The following is a 20,787-nucleotide window of genomic DNA, read 5'->3' on the forward strand; positions in this document are numbered from 1 at the left end:
AATAAACTGCCAAGGGGACTTTTATAGACATCTTCATCAGTGTTTGATTGTGCCAACATGTACCTCCAGAGCCTTTGGAAGAACAAAACACACGTACTTTTGTTTCATTTTATTCAAAGTGACAGCGGTGTTGTTTTGAAAAATCACAGTGCTTCTCTCTGCAACTACGAATGAATCAATGATCAGTAGGTTGTTTGCTAAATTAAACTGAAATGTCCTTTTATCAAACAGTCATTTTAAACATGAAGCGCTGATTAAAGCTATGATAAGTGAACATACTTCATGATTGGTTTATTTGATTTAATCGGCACCTTCCAATTCCTAGTGGAAAAATCTAAATTCCCAGACTGCAGGAAGACCATTAATAAGCACAACTTTGGATTTATACTCACAGCAAGTTTGTCTTTCTTTAGTGTGAGGAAGTACATATTTTTACTACACCTAAAGTCAGCAAACTCCAAAACCTTCCCTCCGGATGTGAAGTCCAGCTCAGGACTCTGGAGGGCTGCTGCTCTGTCATTTAGCTGCTCAATGTCCCTCATAAAATCGGGAGCCATCAAAGTGTTAAATCTCTGCTAAAACTATAAAACAAGCAGCAGATGTTTCAGATTAAACCCCAGCTTGAGATGACTCAGCAGATGGGTTTTAATAGAGCATTTGACTGCAGCCAAAGTTAGCCGCAGAGAAGCCAGCAGAGCCTCCAGATAATAATTCAGCATCCATGATCATATAGAGCCCTCAGTCTGCTTTAAAGTGCTTGTTGGATCGTCTAAAAACCTACTCTCCAACAGCTGCATCTTACACAGACTCAGATATTTTGGACGGCATTCAAGGAAGCAGTGAGATGCTGCCAGGAGGAATATATGACGGCAGGATTTTCACACCACACATCCTGCTGGCCTTTAGACGTTGCATCAACAAGTTAGTTTGAAGCAGACTGAGCTTTGAAACCATTTCACACTGGCAAGTTGGTCTGAATCTGGAAATGGAGCGCCAGAAAAACTATAGTATTTACAATTTTCCCAATCCAATACATGGTCAACCTGAGAGTCTCAGCCAGGAAACCTATTGTCCAAATTTGTGGCATTTTAAGCATAAAACAAGAGATTAAAAAACTGAAGTTTGATGACGTACTGCTAACAGAACCGAACTAAAGGGCAGAGCACTGAGTTTAGGGTGATACTAATGTATGGCTGGTCAATGCTAGTTGCTCATCATTTAGCTGCCTTTTTAAAAAGAAAGAAAAATATTTTAAATGCAAATGCTCAATTTAACCCCAAATGAAATATTCATTGAGATGCATATACACGATAAATGTGTTTCTGTTCCTTCCCAAAAGCAACACAAAAAGGCTAACATTAGCTAAATTAAGAGTTACAGTTTTTGATATCTCTCTAAAAAGTCAACATCTGTGTCAATAAAAATAAACAAATATATGACAAAATATCCGTTAATTACTTTTTTCCACAACAAAAACAAAGTGAAAACACCAATTTAAAAGTGACCATTAAAAACAATACATAAAATCTAAATTACAAAGTGGAAGACTGACAAATTGACGAATAAATTAATAACAGTTTGATGTATATTCTGTCCAAATTATACTTTCTTAATATGGACGGCTGCTGGATGCAAATTACTTAAATGTTCTGCATATTATGCTTAGAAGGTACACCAAACACTGAATTTTCCCCATCATACAAAACAGAAGTGCAAAGAAAAAGTCCATTATCTATCTGAGATGGACAATGGAACTCAGATTCAGACTCAAACTTCCCCAGTGTGAAACGTCCTGAAACTTCTCATAGTGTAAACGAAGCCACAAACATTCAGACGGCTGTGATTGAAAAACAGCAAGTTTTTTCACAGCACAGGTGTGACAGCGCGCTGTCGTCTCCCTTTAAACAGGAAGTCCAGCTGCTTCCTGCTGGACTGGTCGGTCCGTCTTCATTCATATGGTTGGTGGTTTTTTGGTTGGACTTACATTGCACTACTGTACATCTCCCTCTCATCCATGCACCGCCCACACTGGTGGTGTTGCTGATTGTTTGACTTTGCTACGTTTTTAAAAAATAAATCTTTAATTTAGTCTTGCACTGTTTCCTCGTCTTTGAATCAGAAGAGTTACATCACAAAGTGAAACAGTCTTCAACAACAAAGGAAGCTATGTAAAGCTGCAGAGTTGTCGCTTTTCAATAACTTTTTCAGCTAGTGGATCTAAAAAAAGTTGTCCCTTAAAACATTAAACTTCTGTTTTGTGAGAGAAACCACTGAAAACTGCAGACTGTTGAATCATCATGAAGGAGTTTAAACACAGGCTGAGAACCTCACACAGGCTCCTCCCACTCATTGTTTCCAGTTCCATATATGGTCGAGACAGGAAGCATCATTGGCTTACATTCCAAAAATGTAGACGTTAAAAAACACTTAAAGACTTCTTCCCATTTCCACTTAAAGTCTGTCCGGACCGAGACATCCTCTGGATCAGGACGGTTTGTTTCATTCAGAATAAATGGGTGGATTACAAATGATATCAAATAGAAAAGAAAGTCTTTGTTGGACAGAGAAAGCAACAACATGGCCCTTTTGTGCCTTTTCTTCTTAAGGGCAAAGTGCTTTAATACAAAATAAAAAAAGAGGTTATCCCTGTATAATATCTATAAAATAAAATAAAATATATAAAAAGTCTGTGGTTGTTTCCCCGCTTAGAGCACAACTTGTGTGGTCCATCTTCGCAGTCCCAGACAGCAACATAAGGTATGTTTAAGCAGTGGAAGGTCCCGTAAATCTGTATTTATGTTCATGTTAAACTGGATTTCAATTAAACCAGCGAAGAGGCAGAGGGAGGAGATCTAAGCTGCATACTTCAAGTGAAGTGGCAGGTTTAGCTCCTCCATCCTGAAAGGCTCCATCCACAGGTAATCCAGGTATTCAACAATGTCAATACCCAACTGCGGCTTCAATCCGGCATTAATGGGTTTCTTACTCAAGGCAGACGTGGTGATTGATGTGCAAGAAGTACAGGTCTGACTCCTGTCCGAATCCCAACAGACACATCTGGCAGGCACATAAGGTCCAGAGTTGACTCCGATTTTAGCACAGCTGGGACTGCAAAGACACTTTCAACTAGACTCCGCTGGATACCAGACGAGATGTAGCTGGTTCTCTGTCAATTGAGTGAAGAATGATCTGCTGAGTGAGCAGAGGATCCTTCAGTCAGCAGGTCTGTCTGTGGGTCAGTCAGCACTAGAGCTGCAACAATAGGTCAGTTAAAAATAATAGCTACCTTTTTAGATAATCAATTAATCCTCTCTTTAGTTATCTTTAATGCCAAATATTAATTAATTAAGAGTTTTATATTTAATATTAAACAGAACATCTTTGGGTTTGTACTGATAAGACAGGTAAAGAGATCACCATGGACAGAATTTCACTATAAATATTGGCACTTTGTGAACCAATCAATCCAGACAATGAACTCCAGTTTTATGTTGGTCAGTCCATCAGTCGGCACGTCGTTCAGTCTTTATTCATGTCAGTCCATCAGGCTGTGGTCTGGTGGGAAGTGGGTCTGGGGGTCAGTGGGTCTGGGGGTCAGGGGTCACAGGTGCAGACTGATCTTGCCCTCTTTGACCAGCTGTTGGATGATCTCTGTCTCGAAGTCGGCGCTGTGGACGCCGGTCTTCCTGAAGGCTCCAGCGTTGCGGTTCTCTTCCCAGTAATGGTGCCAGTTCCCCTGCTTGTCGGCGCCGTAACCGAACACGGACACCTGAACGAAGACAGGAAGTGATGTCATGACATCATGATATATATGACATATAGTAGTAACTTTATTGTAAATGTCATGGTATAGTATGCAATAAAAAGTTATGAATGGTATGGCATTACATTGTCATCAAAATGTCATAGTATAGTTTGTCAAAAGTCAAAGGTGACATAAAAAAAGTTATATTATAAAATGTCATATAAAGTAATCGATACTATGTTAATAAGAAATCATAAAAAAACTAAAAGTAAAGTATGACGATAAATTAATTGCAAAAAGGCATAGTAAAGCATAATTATAGTATATGTCATTAAAAGTAATAAAAACGTAATAGAAAAAAATCAAGTCATAAAAAAGTCATATACTATACTGAGTCATAAAAGTATAGTCAACATACCATTTGAAATATCATAGTATAGTATGTCATAAAAAGTCACAGAATAGTACGTCACACTAAGTAATAGTATAGTTTGCAATTAAAAAGTGATAGTATAGTATGTCATAAAAATGAATTAATAAAGTCTTATGTACTACATAACAAATATTGGAAAAAAGTGATATAGTGTAAAATGTCATAAAAAGTAATAGAATAGTATATCAAAAAAGGCATAATATAGTATGCAATTTCAAGGTTATATTATAGTTTGCCATGAACTTGAGGAAAGTGGTCATCTTAGGGCAGGGCATATTGAGGTTCTTTATCTTTTAAATGCTATAACACAGTTGTGTGGATCATAGCCCCCTGAAGCCCTCGCCCCTCCTACCTGGTCGCAGGTGTGCAGAGCGAAGATGAGGGCCAGCATGCCAGTGGACGGGTAGCGCCCGTGACCCTCGGTCCACCGCTCGTGAGCGTACTTGAAGAACACCGGGTTCACCACCAGAACCTGCACCCAGTGTTACCATTATGATACATATGAGAGTGTTCACAGGCTTTCTGGTGTTTATCTCATATGTTCTTAAACTTGCAGTATCATCTGTGTGATTATACAGATAATAGGGTGTTCTGGGTGACATTTTGGAAACGCCCACATGTATGAACATATTTTTCAGTTATTGAAACCAGAAGTGAAAAATCTAATAAAAGCGTGACACTTAAAAGCAGAAGTCAAAACTTCTCCTTAAGGGCAGAGGAAGTAGTAAAAACAACAACAGAGTGTAATCAGAGGGCATGATGGAACATTTATTTTACCTTGTCTTTATCAGCCTCCACTCGTTCTTTAACCCTCATGTAGGTCCTGGACACACAGCACACAAATAAATACCGAAATTGAAACCCGAATAGTACTCCAACGAACAAATATTTGGATACAGCCCTAGATATTTGCATGCAAGTCTGACAGTTTACATCGTGCTATGACTAGTAACTAGATAGGAAAACATGTGAACATTTTGAGTGTATTTGTATTCATATTTGGTACGTTTTGACTTCTCCGGTGGACAGTGCGCTGGTCAGCCACTCCATGTCTCGCAGTTTGAACGGCAGCAGGACAAGGCTGACGCCGCGCGCCACGTCCACCGCGCTCTCCGGGTACAGGAAGTGATGCGTGGTCCGATTCCCAACGTCTTTCTCAAACCCTCGAGTCACTGCCTTGTTCATCCTGTTGAGGAGACAAGTCAGGAGGAAAATAAATAGGCTGGAGGAGACTGAGACTAATGAAGGACGTTGAGAAAGAAGAAGAAGATGGGGAGGACAGTAGAGAGGATGAGGAGGCAGAGGATGAGGAGCAGAGGATAGAGAGGATAAGTTAGGACGTACCGGATTACAGAGTTGTGGGAATTGATCAGGTCTCCGTTTCCTGAGTCCCGCAGGTTGCCGGAGTTTCCGACTACCGCACAACGACGGCAACTGGAGGGGAGGGGCCTGAAGTCCACAGTGGGCGGGGAGATGACCTTAAACATGTCGGACATCACCTTCTCTAACGTCTGATCATTGCCGGCCCTCTGGAGACTCTGTGGAGAAATACAGCATGTTGCAATATTTTATTAATATATAGCTTTTCTCAAAATACACTCAACATCTCTAAAAACGTTTTTTCTTCATTCATGTTTTTGTTTTATGATGTTAAGGTGAGGCAAGCAAGTTGATGAATATAGATTGAAGTGCTTTACATTAGAAGTTAAAAGCGTCTAGACAAAATTTAGAAGAAATACAGTCATTTAAAAAGCCAAGAAAATAGAAATACAATTAACCAAAAATAGATTAAAGAAATACAATACCAAAAGTTACAGTGCAGTGTTAGATAGGAATAGTTATTTGATTGACACACACACACACACACACACACACACACACACACACACACACACACACACACACACACACACACACACACACACACACACACACACACACACACACACACACACACACACACACACACACACACACACACACACACACACACACACACACACACACACACACACACACACACACAGTATTCACTGGATCAGACTGATGATGTTAGCAGTCTGACCCCCCCCCCCCCACCCCCCCCCTTTAATCTACTAGTGGTTTCTGTAGCAGGACGCGATCTATAAATGCAGGACACAGACTCATCTGTCTCTTCAGACTGTGGCTGTCTTCTAGAAAAGCCAATTCAAGACTTTTTAAATGTTTTATATTTTGAAAATAATGACTATGTACTGATAAGCTCTGTAAAACCATCATGCAGGACATTATACATTGGTCTTTGGCATTCTAATCACACATATTTGATCTGTGATCTGTGATCAGCTGATATAACCCAATTCAATGCTTCCAGTGTACAGCCTGCAATCATTCTGTGTGTTATTGCTCTAACGTGCAGTTATATTTATCGGATTAGCTTAACTGTTGGTGTAAAACATTAAGATAAATATTTTAGTTATCATTCATTTATTTGGTGCTTGTGGTATAAAACTATGCACTTTAGATTAAATGTCATAAATGGTTCCCAAAGCGCTCGGCCACTAATTATCGGCTGATTTAAATAGTAATCATAGTAATAGGCTGCTCTTTAATTAGCTTTGAGCAACACAGCTGAACATACAAGCACAAACCGTGGGAAACTTGTTGTTGCAGATAGTTATGGCGACTGTCTGGTCTACTATCTATATACTTTTCTATCAGTTGTGAACTTGTGACCAAATTGTGTCAGACGCACACACGCACACAGAAACTAGAAATGTGGCTACAAATTTTAGATTGAGTTTTAGAATTAGAACAAAAATAGAGTTGAATGCTGCAGATACATTTCTTCAAATAGACACGATGAGTTGTGATCATGCCATGCTTCAAGTGATTGGTGATAGGAACCCAACATTCAAGTTTTGACTGCACCTTTCATTAAACTCCTTAATTTCTGTGTGTAACATTTGAATTGTTTGGCTTATTCATAGCTAATGTGCTTGCACGATTCTTCCTGTTCTAAATCTCTTCATGCTTTATTGCACTTATTGTACTTTTTTTTTTTTTTTAAATAAAACAAGCAGCCTAATGAAATGTAAAATATAGTTTTTAAAAACATTTAAAGAATGTAAAGTACACATTTTCTCAGATGTTTTCATTATTAGCAATTGCATTTGACTGCTTTTGTCCCTCACCAGCCACCATGCGAGCGCCTGGGGTTCCAGGTTGTTGTCGGTGTCCCGGAGGACGGGCTGCTGTTTGGGGTCGTAGCGTCGGCTGAACCAGTCCGACCCCCCCAGCTCTGAAATACAGGACTCAGTACAACCACACAACCTGACAGAGGAGGACACAGAGGAGTCAGACAGGGACAAAACAGGGAATCATGGGATGCAGAGTCTGTGACCTTGTGCGTCTTACCTTGTGTTACTTTGGGACATTTTAAAAGGCCTCTCCTTGGTTTTAGGTTGGGTGATGATGGGAGCTGGGGGGGTCCTTGGAGGGTCAGGGGTCGGATCAGCAGGAGGCGCCGTGTGATCAACTACTGCAAACACAAACAGACAGAGAGTCAGAGAACAGTGCATCATGGGAGATCTGCTAACATCATTACCATCTGCTGCTGTACTTCTGCTACTACTAAGATGCTGCTAATAATATTATAATGTTAATATTAAATATGATTCTGAAATGTGCTATTCTACACAATAGGTACTTTTACTTTTTGTACTTTGAGTATAATTTGTCGGCAATACTTTTATAATTTTACTTGAGTAAATATTTGGATAACACAACTAAAGCTGCTGCTACTACTATAGCTTTTGATTATATTATTTGTACAACAAATGCTATTTTTGTACAGTTTACAATGGTATGAAAACTGTTTGAATTTTTGTCCAACTTTGGTTGAAGTTCAAAACATTTACAACATAAGGTCAGTTTTTCCTCAGAAAGTGTTTAATCCTGTGATAGATAAATACACATTAGCAATTATATAAGAAATATAATAATGAATTTAATGCTACAAAAATCTCTCGACTTTTAGTAGTAATTTGGTCCTCTGATAAAAATAGACTTAGCCGCACGCCACTTATAGGACCCTTCTGAAACACAACAAAAACAGCATCTGGTGGAGACAGAAATTAGCGTGTGAATGACACCAAAACAAAGCAGCATAGTTTAGGCTGGAAAATGCTTACAATGTTACAGACATTGCATTCAACAATTTCCGCGTTATGTTTTTTTTGGTGTAAATTTGCAATTTAAGGGAGGGGTACAACCCTGCAGAAGCACAATACAATACATTGTGGCAGTGTTCTGGGAAACAAAAAGGCCTCATTTAGACCAATTTGAAAACCAATTGTACCGAAATATTGTGGATTTACTTTTTGACAAACTCCTCACCTGTCTCCCTGCCGGTGGGCGTGGTCCAGCTGATTAGTTGCAGGCTTAGTGGCAGAGATGGGAAGTGTCTCTTTGGAATGCCCTGACTGGCGAGCATGAGGAAGAGGAGGGCAGTGATCATCAAGGCAACGCACAGCTTCTTCCTCAACAACATGGCTGGACGGAGGATGAGTAGGTGGTGTTGGGAGGAAGGTGGGTTTGGTTGTGAGCTGTCAGAACTGTTGCTACATCAGCATATTTGGACCCTGTCATCTGGACATGTCAGTCCATTCTGTTGTGTCTTCCCTCAGCTTCATCTCCACAAAAAGTCTGAACCCTACATCCTCTGGTCCTCGCTGCTCTCTGATTGGTTGAGAGAGATCAAAGGTCCCACCTGGGTAAGGCAGAAAAGCACAGAGAAATCAGCATCATCCAAAATAACACAGAGAAATAATATATTTGTCCAGCTAGATATGGTAGAGGAGTAGAGTAACAGATATAAATGAAGAGGCAAGCACATACAAAATAAATAAATAAGTACACCTCCATGGTATAAAGAAATAATTAACAGTATTATAAAAGTGAAAATATAAAAGTAATGAGGTAGCTGCAAGTGACACTGACAACATTAACTGAGAGTAAAATGTGCAGTGCACATAGCACAGTTATCTCTCAGTGGTGTTCATTCTGAGTATTAAGAGGAAACTAATTTACATTTGCTCAAAGTAAATAATTATTTCAGGTTTTTCATTCAAATGTTTTATTAAAGGTTTTCAGAGAAAGTTACAAATGTCTGTCGTGATATTTTATGATGTGATCACCCAAAAAAAGAAGAGAAAATGCATATTTTTTGTTATTGGGATTTTATAAATATCATTGATGGTTCCATTAGAAAGCTGCTGGGCCCTTTCTTTTAAACAGGTGTCCGACTGCAAATTACATTTTTGAAATAAAAGCACACTATTTAGTAGATAAATGCAAAATTGTAGGAACATTTTAAATCTTTTTTTTCCCCAAACATTTTTACTTAAGACTTTAATACGCTCTGGAGTTAGCCAACACAGCCAACACAGGAATTTAACACTGGATAAGCTCCACAGCACTCAATGTTGATTCAGAATATAAAAGTCAACATTATAAAATACATTTTAAACTATTTGATGCAGAACATTATATTTGTATATACTGTATACACTTTTTTTCTTGTTTTTATACATAAAATAATATCCATAACAACGTTTGAATGGTAGAAACATACAAACTATTTATAAAAAATTAATCATCCATATCAAACTATTTATAACAAACAAAAAACAAACAATCCATTTATAACAAACGTATTTTGCTTAATAAACTATTCAAAAATAAATGAGTTATACATAGCAAACCATCCATAACACACAAGAAACATACAAACTATTTATAACAAACTAATCATCTATAACGATCTCTTTGCTAAAGCACTGATGAAATCACAAGTTCACTTCACCAAAAGCCCCAACATGAGGTCGGTAGCTACTATAACCGGACATGGTGGTCATGATGACGATTGAGTTTTTTTTTTCTTCTAACAATGCCTCAACCTCTACCTCACAGGCAAAAGGGAGAGAGATAGGCCAGCTTTTAAATGTTTGCTGATGAATGGATTCCCCCTCTTCCCCCCTCTTCCTCCCACACATCTTCCTCAGGCAGGAATGTCTCCCCACACACAGTCGCTCTCTGAATACCAATCGGATCTGGATTCAGTTCAGCCTCTCCTGTTTCAGCTCTCACTCTCATTGTGTGTGTGTAATCTGCCACACACACACACACACACACACACACACACACACACACACACACACACACACACACACACACACACACACACACACACACACACACACACACACACACACACACACACACACACACACACACACACACACACACACACACACACACACACACACACACACACACACACACACACACACACACACACTTTGTACTGTCAAGCTCCTTTCAAACCTGCACCCGCTTGTTGCATAAATGTGAGGCCAATTTCACATATTTGTATCAGGACCAAAACCTCCACATTGATTTCCAGACATAAATCTAACGAGGTAGGACACAATTAAGTGTAAAAGCCACGCTTATTCAAAGGCTTCAGTAACAATAAGTTCAAGACTTAAAAGAGAAATTAAATACATTCAGCCTGACTGGTGTATACACACAATCAAGTAATCACTTGAGAGACCTTAAGAAGAAATCAACCCTCACAACAGGAAATAATGAAACAGAGAGGAATCAATAAAACACAAGCACAGACAAAGTTGAAATTAATCATTATTATTTAGTTGCGAAACACCAAACAACAATGGGGAAACATTACCTGCCCTCAAGCAATCATACAGTAATGCTCCCACGAATAGAAGAAACACAGGGCAGATATACGTTTTCTAAATGACACACGACCATGTTCCCTAATCATGTTTAACGCACACACATTGTCAGGTCTCTTGGACATGTTCCAGGTGTCGAAAGCAGGTTAAGTTGCCAGGTGTCGAAAGCAGGTTAGGTTGCAGGCTAAGAGCTCAACTCAGTGAAAGCACTGCCTGCTGACCAATCAGAGCTCAGTGTGCGGAGTTTAAAGCGATCAAGTCATATTACAGGAGAAAGGAAATACAGAAATACTGCCGTTGCAGGAAAGACAGCCGGCAAAAATCACCTGACTGTGTGAACGTGAAAATGAATAGAATATCACCTCCCATCAGAAAGCTTACTTAAATATCTGCCACAACATAAGTACACTGAGTGCAGACGTCGATGTGTCCCATTATCATTCATATCACATCATAATGTATCATACATTTTCTTATCTGAGTCAGCTGAGCCGTATCTGGCCATGCAACACTCACAGTGTCACATACTGTATGCAGAAGTATTATTTTAAGCAACACTTAAGTTGACGAAACACTCGAGGCAAATGTAATTAAAGTCAGATCCACTCGTCTCTTAGACGGGGCAGTGATATCATAAACCTGTTAATGTACGCATTCAAACACTTTTTCTTTTACCAGCTTGCAGGTCCAGCTATGTGGCTTTTATCCTGGATAAAGTGTTTAAGTCATGGATGTTTAAAGTTTAACTTCTTCATATTTGACTAATATTATAGTTGACTTTTCATTCAGGAAGTATGACGCGCTGCGAGTACGCTTGTCCATGTTTGTGATTGGTCGAATGCTCCAAATACCACCCCTTTCATGTGAACGCGCACCTAACTATAGGGCACGGCTGGCTTGAGCGATCCACTTGATAACCAGCGTCGTAGGACCGCTTAGCGAGAGCACGTATGTTTTGGGTTAGGCCAACCGGCTAACTCAAACATATCCAGGTTATGTTGAACCGGCTTCGTAGTACAGGCCTCTGGTCTCTAGTAATTGGGCGCTCAAAGTGCACCAGATTGAAGCATTTTACTTTAAAATGTTCAAATCATACTCCCGGATCCCCCCGAGGATGTGACGTCCACCCCCCAATTCAAACATGTTCATACAATACATTTGAAGCCATGTTGACGTATATTACCTATGTCAATAAGTTTCTGTTTTTGTAGTGTATTTGTATTTTGTAGAGATTTTCATTTATTCTTTATATATAAAATCTCTCCTATAATCTCGCCTAGGGCAGCAAATTGTCTGGAACCGGCCCTGGTACTAGGCCTCAAGAGCCTTTCTTGTGCTGGCAGACTCATAGAAACAAATCGGCGGGGCGCACTTCGCACGCACTAAAGAATTCCACGTGCTCCACGCTCACATTATGCTGGGCCCACGTGCCTTAGCACTGCTGCTATGACTCCATCCTAGGGGAAACACTGGCCTTCTATGGCCTAGATTCTCGTCTCGTTTTAGTTGCTTGATTTGCGTGAGGGGTGTTGCAGGTAGTCTAAGATTCAAGATCTTATTTCCCTTTCATGGGAAAAGACAAGTAAGAAATCAAAACAAACAAAGCAACAAAATGTGACTTTCATTCAAATTGTTCATTTGTCTGAACAGCAACAATACTATTCATAACAGAGAGACAAAGACACAAATCTTCAATTTGTATTTACTCATTTTATAAATGTAATTACTTCCACAGCTCTACATCTGCCGAATGGTTTTAGAAAACAGGAGCAGAGGAGACGAGTCAGGACAGATACTGATCAACAACAGTCTCAGGGGCATATTTGTTAATGTTATTTATATCCTCCCCAGGCGAGAAAGGGCAACATTCCCAGGAGAAAGGTAGGGAAACGTTCCTATCAGGAACCTAAGCTGCTGCATTAGCATACGTGTTAGTCATGTGCATGTTCATTGTGTAAATTTGTCCTGGAGCAAAGGGCTTTGACACAGAAGCAGCTCAGAACAAAGTGACCTGCTGCAAGCCCGGGCTGGATTTCAAAGTCCACAAAGAAAGCATGGATCAACGGATCAATACCTGTAAAATATTCATTATTGGGATGAAGTCCTTAACAAAACATGTTTGCTTAGGAGTTATTTGATGAGTACAGTGAGAGTCTTGTTGAAGGGGCCCTATCATGCTCATTTTCAGGATCCTATTTGTATTTTATGACTCTGCTCCGACATGTCTACAAGCTTTAATGTTCAAAAAGCTCTTTATTGTTCTCATACTGCCTGTGCTGCAGCACCTCTTTTCACCCTCTGTCCGAAACCAGAGCCCAGTCTGCTCTGATTGGTTAGCTGGCCGGCTCTGTTGTGATTAGTCATTTGAATTAAACATGTCCTTCTCCTTACCACGTACAATGCGTTTCAGGCAGGGGGGGAGGAACTCAAGAGAAAGCACAACTTCCTGTCTCCCTCTCCCTCTCTAACCATAATGTCGACACCAGAATGGAAGCCAGCTGCTCCACTGATCGGAGTACAGCAAAGAGTTGGTAAACAATGACACCACAGAAGAAGAATGGTGTCAGTCCCAAACAGACTGCCACAGTGATGAAGATTAACTTTGATCTTCTTTATTAAACTATGAAGGTGGTATCTGACGGTCCTATATTTGGTTTATTTAGATGTGTGTATTGTAATGGTTCAGTTTAGTTTATCTTGACTTTTCAAATTCCTTTTTGTCATGTAACATCGGGGGACTAAACTGTGTATGAAACCTGAGCACTTTAACAACCAAACTGAGTATCTATACTATACAAATACTGAATGTTAACATCAGATTTCTGGTCAGATTCATAATCCTGTTGATTTATTATTCGACCAGATACATCCTGATAAAAAAACATCATACAGCGTTCGACTGTACTTCATTTAGTTGGAAGTGTCCGTACAGCTGCTTGTGTTTAAACAACATTTAACATTTGAAAACTTTAGCTTCTTTTCCTTGATATAAAAGTAAGGGATTGAAATAATTATAGTTTTGGTGTTCAAACTAAAACTCCTGATTTATTACAGAACTACTAATTAGATCAGTATTCAATTATACCCAGCTTTACAGAGCAAGTGGTTTAACATCAACATTTCATTTAATTCAATGTGTTGGAACAAAAGCAAACACTTAAGTGTCTTGAAGCACCAACGCAAACATGAAGCACCTTTATCTACACAGTATCTGTTATTAAGAGTATACTAAACATTTCCGCCATAAGCCATGAAGGAAGTAATTACAGAAAAGTTTCCAAGTCCCGATAAAAATCAACTCAAAGTCTTCAGGGGAAGTGTGAAGCTGACAATTGAGCGGCCCGACCAAGCAAGGAGGCAGAGGCAGAATGTCAAATTATAACCCGGTGTGGGCATTTATTAAAATCATGTGCACATAGTTCACAGCCTCAATCCTGCTGTTCGCCCTGAACACATCCTGCAGCCACAAGGATCTCATACACACTCCCCTGGTTAACAGCAAAAACCCAGAGCCTAAATGCCCAACCCAATCAACCCAACAGGACACAGGTGAGGGTGGAGGAGACAACACAGGGCACCAGGTGCACACAATCAACGACAGACATGGGGGAAGGGGAACACTTTTCAACAACAACAAAACTAAACAACCCGTAACGGAGGCCGAGTTCTATGAGCCCAAAGATCACTTCCGTGACAGGAAGTCACAGCTGTCAGAAAATGTGCAGCTGAACAACAATTCAAGAAAAAGAGCAATAATGTATATATATGTAATAATGTAATAATGCTAATGCTTCAGCTAAAAGTCACTGAAGATTCATGACGAACATAAATCTCTTCTTGGGTGTCTGGACATACCGACACACTTGATAGATACACGCCCTGATGCCGATGTGTTAAACACAAACAGAGATAGGTTAAACACGTTTGACCAGTCGTGAAGCAGAAACAGGACAGTCAAACTTACCAGCTAGAAAGATAAAAGTAGTTAGAAACTGAATTGAGGAACAAGAGCTCAACAATTTGGAAAAAGTTCATTGTTTTTTTTGACTGATATTTTAACTGCGCTTTGATTCACAATATTGAAGGCATTCGTAATTTTTGCATCATTATTCTCATTATCATTGACAAATATATGAAAGTTATCTGGGAGCTCGATGCTCGTGAACTGTCAACAGGAGGAGCCTTGCTGCGGGGAAGCAGTGTGTGGACCTCTTTCACCTGTCAGCGCAACTTACATGATGCGGTTTGAACAAATTTAAATAATTGGAGGAAAAGTAGCAGCAAGTCGACAGGAGTTAAAGAGAGCTGGGCTGCGTTGCGTGCATGGCTTCCTTCTGCAGGTAACGGGGAGACGCGCTCTGGCGGCGGTCTCGTTCAGGATCCGATGTAAATATTTTGCACACTTATTCCTAGTGTACCACTGGTTACGGTGCCAGGGGTTGCCGACCCCTGCTGTAGACCAATCACAACAGAGCCAGTCAGCTAACCAATCAGAGCAGACTGGGCTCCGGTTTCAGACAGATGGTGAAAAGAGGTGCTGCAGCACAGGCAGTAAGAGAACAAGAAAGAGCTTTTTGAACATTAAAGCATTGAGACATGTCACAGTAGAGACACTGAATACTAATATGAACCTAAAAATGAGGATGATAGGGCCCCTTTAAGCGGATTTGTACAATAAGTCTGTAGAATATGATTTGTAGACTGAGATATAGTCAATATTCCAATTTCAATAGAATTTTTTACCGGATGTAATGATTACATCTAAAAATGTTCTGAAGTGTATTCAGCTGGTCCAACAATTTAGTTTGAGATATGTCAATTGTAAGCTGTCAGGTGGTGGCAGTTTAGGGTGTCGTTTGTTTTTATTGCATTATTGAAGCGTTTTTAATATGCTTTCACCATATAAGATCATTTACATTACTATTACTTCGTATAATAGTAAATCGTCATTACATTTTTTTCAAAATGTGTTTAGGGATAAAGTAGGCAGAGAGGAATAATCGAATAAAAGAAGCCCCCTTCATCAACAGGCTATCAGCCAAATAATTAGGATCTAATACAATGACCTGCAGTTGACCTCCTTAATGACAATTATGATGTTCTATATGTGAAGTTCTATTATTTTGTATTTTATTGGGGTGATATTGAGTGATGTAAGTTATGTTTTATGGTTAAAGGATATTTGAAATGTTAAAATATGCAATAAAACCAAACCCCAAAATATCACCAGCAAAACCAACATACTATTTGCATATCTTAAATAAAAAACTGAAAATACTGTTTATGCAAAGTTTTTTGGAATGTATTAAGTATATTTCTCAAGGGGCAGTACAATCTGTATAGCATACACAGGGACAAGAGCTAAGGCACAATCACTTATATGTTATAAGGGAGAGATGGATTGGTGTAAAGAAAACTCAGATTTATCGTATGGCGACTGCTCAACCCTATCCAACAATGAACTCTACATTTGGAAGACATAAAATTAAAATCCACCGTCCTCCGCTTCTTTTTAGACTTGAGACTGAATACTCTGCATGTGTGTTTCAGTTTCCACAAAGATGGCGGAAACGGTACAGGACAATGTTATTTTTGTGTCAAGTGTCACTGACTAGAAGCAGGATGGAAAATCCTATTTAAACAGGAGGAACACACACACACACACACACACACACACACACACACACACACACACACACACACACACACACACACACACACACACACACACACACACACACACACACACACACACACACACACACACACACACACACACACACACACACACACACACACACACACACACACACACACACACACACACACACACACACACACACACACACACACACACACACACACACACACACACACCTTAAATGGTGAGCTCATATGCTGCTGAGAAACACACTCACTTCCCGGTACAATCCTGACTCTCAGACAGACTCAACGCTCTGTCTGAGACACTGTAATATATTACATATATTTGTACTACTTTATTGTACCTTTCATGGAATAATTATTTGTGTGATCTAGCTGTCTATTCTGTAAAGACGTCACTTATTTCCCCGCCTTAGGACTCCTCCTCTGCTGCCCTTACTTTTTTCCTCTTAAAAAACATTTTTATTGTGGACTTTTCCATTCCCTTTAAACCAGTCATATGGTAAGTCATCTGGGATTGTGAGCTTTAGAAACAAAACGTGCTCAAGTCTGTGACAATCTGCAGGTCAGATTTAGAATCAGGCCTCTATAATTACACCTCTCCAAATACAGAGCAGAAGGTTTGCCTCCCAGCATGTCTCTCTATAATTATGTTATGTATCTGGTTTCAGTCGTCAAATCAAGCTAAATATCATAAAGAGTCACACATCATATAAGACTGAATTCATCATTGAAGAAAATCAACACTTAAAACTTCCTCATGAATATTACAGGACTTTCAAAAATAAAATGTCATTTTATGTGTATATTAGAAGCAACAGTTAGATAGAAACATAAGATACTAAATTAATTCAATTATGTTTGATGCATTATTTGGAAGAAATAATACAGGAAATAAATCTGTAAGAGCACAACAAAAGAAGAAAATAGGATCAACAAGGTCGAGATCCATGAGAAACTACAGATATATTACAGGATTACAATGGGAGAATACAGTGAAGTACTAGGGGGAAAAGGACACAATGTTCCAGAAACTATATTATAGTATAGTAGTAGGAGTATTATGAGACAAATGCTACTCTGTTTGATCTAAGGTAATTCTATACAAACAGTTTAAGAACATTAATACTTACAGACTACAGGGATTAAATAAATAAAAAACATTAAATAAATCTGAATATTATAGAAATACTATGCGAATATGATTATTGTAGAATACAGTAAAGTGAGTATATACATAACAAGGTATATGTTCAAACATTTTGGAGCTACAACACTAGAAAATAATCACCTTCTAATTCTATGAATAATGAACTGTAAAACTGACTTTTGATAAAGTGAGTATATACAGAAATTGCAGATAAGGAGATGTCCTGCTTTTCTCTTTTTTATATCATAATAAACTTAATATCCTTAAGTTTTGGGCCAAAAAAAGAGAAACAGGTGTGGATGCATTATTTGTTATTATTTTCTGAAATGTTATAGACTAAACACTTATTAGATTAAGATCATATTGGATTTATAAAACATAAACTGGTATTGTAAGAGTACCACTGTTCTGACAATAGAGTAGTTGTGCAGAATACACAGAATGCAGGTCTCCCTTGAAAAAGAGATTGATGATCTCGATGGGATTGACCTGGTTAAATAAAGTTTTGAAATGAAATATATATTCTACAAATCTCTATAAAGGGTATTTAGTAAAACTGCTCTGTTTTTTGTGCAGCTCTAATGCTGAATTACTTCCAGACGATCAATAGTTGGTTCTTATCTTAAGTGTTTCCGTAGGAAAAAGTGAGGTAAAAATACTGACGTGTGCAATACAATCAGCACAACACACAGAAAGTATCTCTGGGGTTGTTTTACTGACTACAGGCTGCAAGAAGAATAATGTAGTAATAGGGATAATGTAAGATCATTAAAAACCTTGTTAATCTCTGTACAGGGAAATGAGGGTGGCACATCAGCCACACGATAAACTAGAATAGGTAAAACACGGATATCATGAGATGTAATAATACAGTAGAGTCCAACACAACACATGAAGTAATGGCAGGAAACGGTTAGAGATAATAATTGTTCACTTAACCTCAATGAATAACTGCAGTCTACTAGTGGAATATTCCGGGTTCAACTTAAGAGATAATAACAGAGATGAGTACAGTTGTGTTTAAAAACATACTAAAATGTGAACTGCAGACTCAGTACAGAAATACTATAGATAAACTGTTGTAATAATATTATCAGAGTTTAAATTGTAGGACATTAACATTGAAACAGGCCAATTACATTTCACACATTTAAAAAAAAAAATATGATAGAAATGGTCTATCGTGGAAACAACAAATAGTACAGTAATGTTATGAGATGACACTGTCTGGTATTAAGTCATAACTAAATACTATACAATATATTGTAGGAATGTATATGGTAAGGTGGAGGTTACACTACATTCCAATATGATAAAAGCAAAACAGATATTTAGAGGGATAGGCTATACAATAAAGTAGACGCACAAAAAAATAACTGTATGCTACCAGCAGAAGAATTGTACAAGATAAATACTACACAAATATATCAGATATAGTTCACCATGAAGAAAAACAGACAAACCAATACATTGTTCTTTAGAATGTCATAATAGGCTAGTTAAAATATCCATTTCAGTTCAACATGAAATAATATACATAAATTACATAAAACAGGAAATCTCCATGTTTTAGAGGCTGCAATTGTTAGCATTACAAGTTAATTTTACGAGATTTACAAAAATTACTGTAGGCCTATGCTACCATCTACGGAATTGTACAAAATACAGTTAGGTATTAGTACAGAACAGTACAGTATAGTACAGATATTGGAACAACTGACAAATCAATCATTTGTGTCCAATACATATTCATGGTGCTATAATTAAATGAAACGCAAACCAAATTAAAAAATATATATTCAGTCTAATGTTTTATCTCCATAGTTCAGTGCTGAACAAAGATGTTCCTTAAAAGTTTGCTTTAAATTACTTAACGAATAATCGATTGTCAAGAAGTTGAATATTATTGTTCTGTCATTACATATTTTCAATATGACCAAATCTAACGATCGACAAAACGCACACACCAACTTAAGAATCACAAGAGTGGAGTAGTAATTTAAAAGTTAGAACAGCATGTGTACGCGATACTAACTGTAACCCGGGTTATAACGGTTAAGTGTAAAACACGCTATAATTAAGTCGGCCTACAATGAGAGAAGCTACCAGCTAACGACATTACTAAAAGGTCACCACAGCCCCACTGTATGAACACTATGCGAGCCTGACAAGAGTATCAAAGGAAGTTGTTAAGAGACAGAAAGTCTGAAGACAGTTTGTCCCCCCTTGACCTCCCCTCCTCCTCCCTGACTCTCTCTTTTTACTTATCGGACACACACTCGTTGTCTTTCACACGCACAGAATGCATCAAACACGAGTGAAGCAGCCCGCAGCTACAGCGGCTGAATCTGCATGAAGTTTGCTGAAAACTTTCCAGACAAAGTTACACACCAGGCACAATGCCGCGCACACACACACACACACACACACACACACACACACACACACACACACACACACACACACACACACACACACACACACACACACACACACACACACACACACACACACACACACACACACACACACACACACACACACACACACACACACACACACACACACACACACACACACACACACACACACACACACACACACACACACACACGGGTTTAGACCATGGTTTAGACACACACTGACACGGGGAAAAGCAGCCGGTTTAACGGCACCAACCGAGGAGGACTCACATTAAGGAGAAGCCGTCCGGATGGTGTTTCTTCTTCTCTTTGTGAAGCTGCTGCACAGGGCATAATGATGCAGAAGCCCCGCCCACCAAAGGGGGAGGAGATGGGGAGAAAAGACAGAGGAAGGGAGATTTTGTTTGGTATGCGGGTTTTATAAAACATCTATTGTGCGCGTGTGTGTATTTCGTAGCAATGGGTGTATCTCTAAAATAAACGAAACCTTTTTCAAGGAAATGAGTTTAACTGATGATTGCCCAACACATATAACTTTGGCCGATTGTGGAGAGTTTATCATAAATGGCCTAAAAACTATCAATCAACTGGAAACATCTGGATAAACCAAAAGCTTGGGTGCGCCACAAATT

General features: G+C 38.9%; 1 protein-coding gene across 1 annotated transcript; it reads right to left on the bottom strand.

The window, feature by feature from the left end:
• Positions 1-94: 94 nt before the first annotated feature.
• Positions 95-20,557, bottom strand: st3gal8 (ST3 beta-galactoside alpha-2,3-sialyltransferase 8). Its single transcript, XM_079685606.1, has 9 exons — positions 20,426-20,557; positions 8,556-8,928; positions 7,575-7,698; positions 7,352-7,490; positions 5,523-5,716; positions 5,185-5,364; positions 4,956-5,001; positions 4,531-4,650; positions 95-3,769 (listed from the first exon to the last, which is right to left on the bottom strand). The coding sequence occupies exons 2-9, from the start codon at positions 8,707-8,709 to the stop codon at positions 3,602-3,604; spliced, it is 1,125 nt and encodes a 374-aa protein (XP_079541732.1). The 5' UTR covers positions 8,710-8,928; positions 20,426-20,557; the 3' UTR covers positions 95-3,601.
• Positions 20,558-20,787: the final 230 nt, after the last annotated feature.

The sequence above is a fragment of the Notothenia rossii genome, assembly GCF_949606895.1.
Source record: "Notothenia rossii genome assembly, chromosome: 5".
Classification (NCBI taxonomy): domain Eukaryota; kingdom Metazoa; phylum Chordata; class Actinopteri; order Perciformes; family Nototheniidae; genus Notothenia; species Notothenia rossii.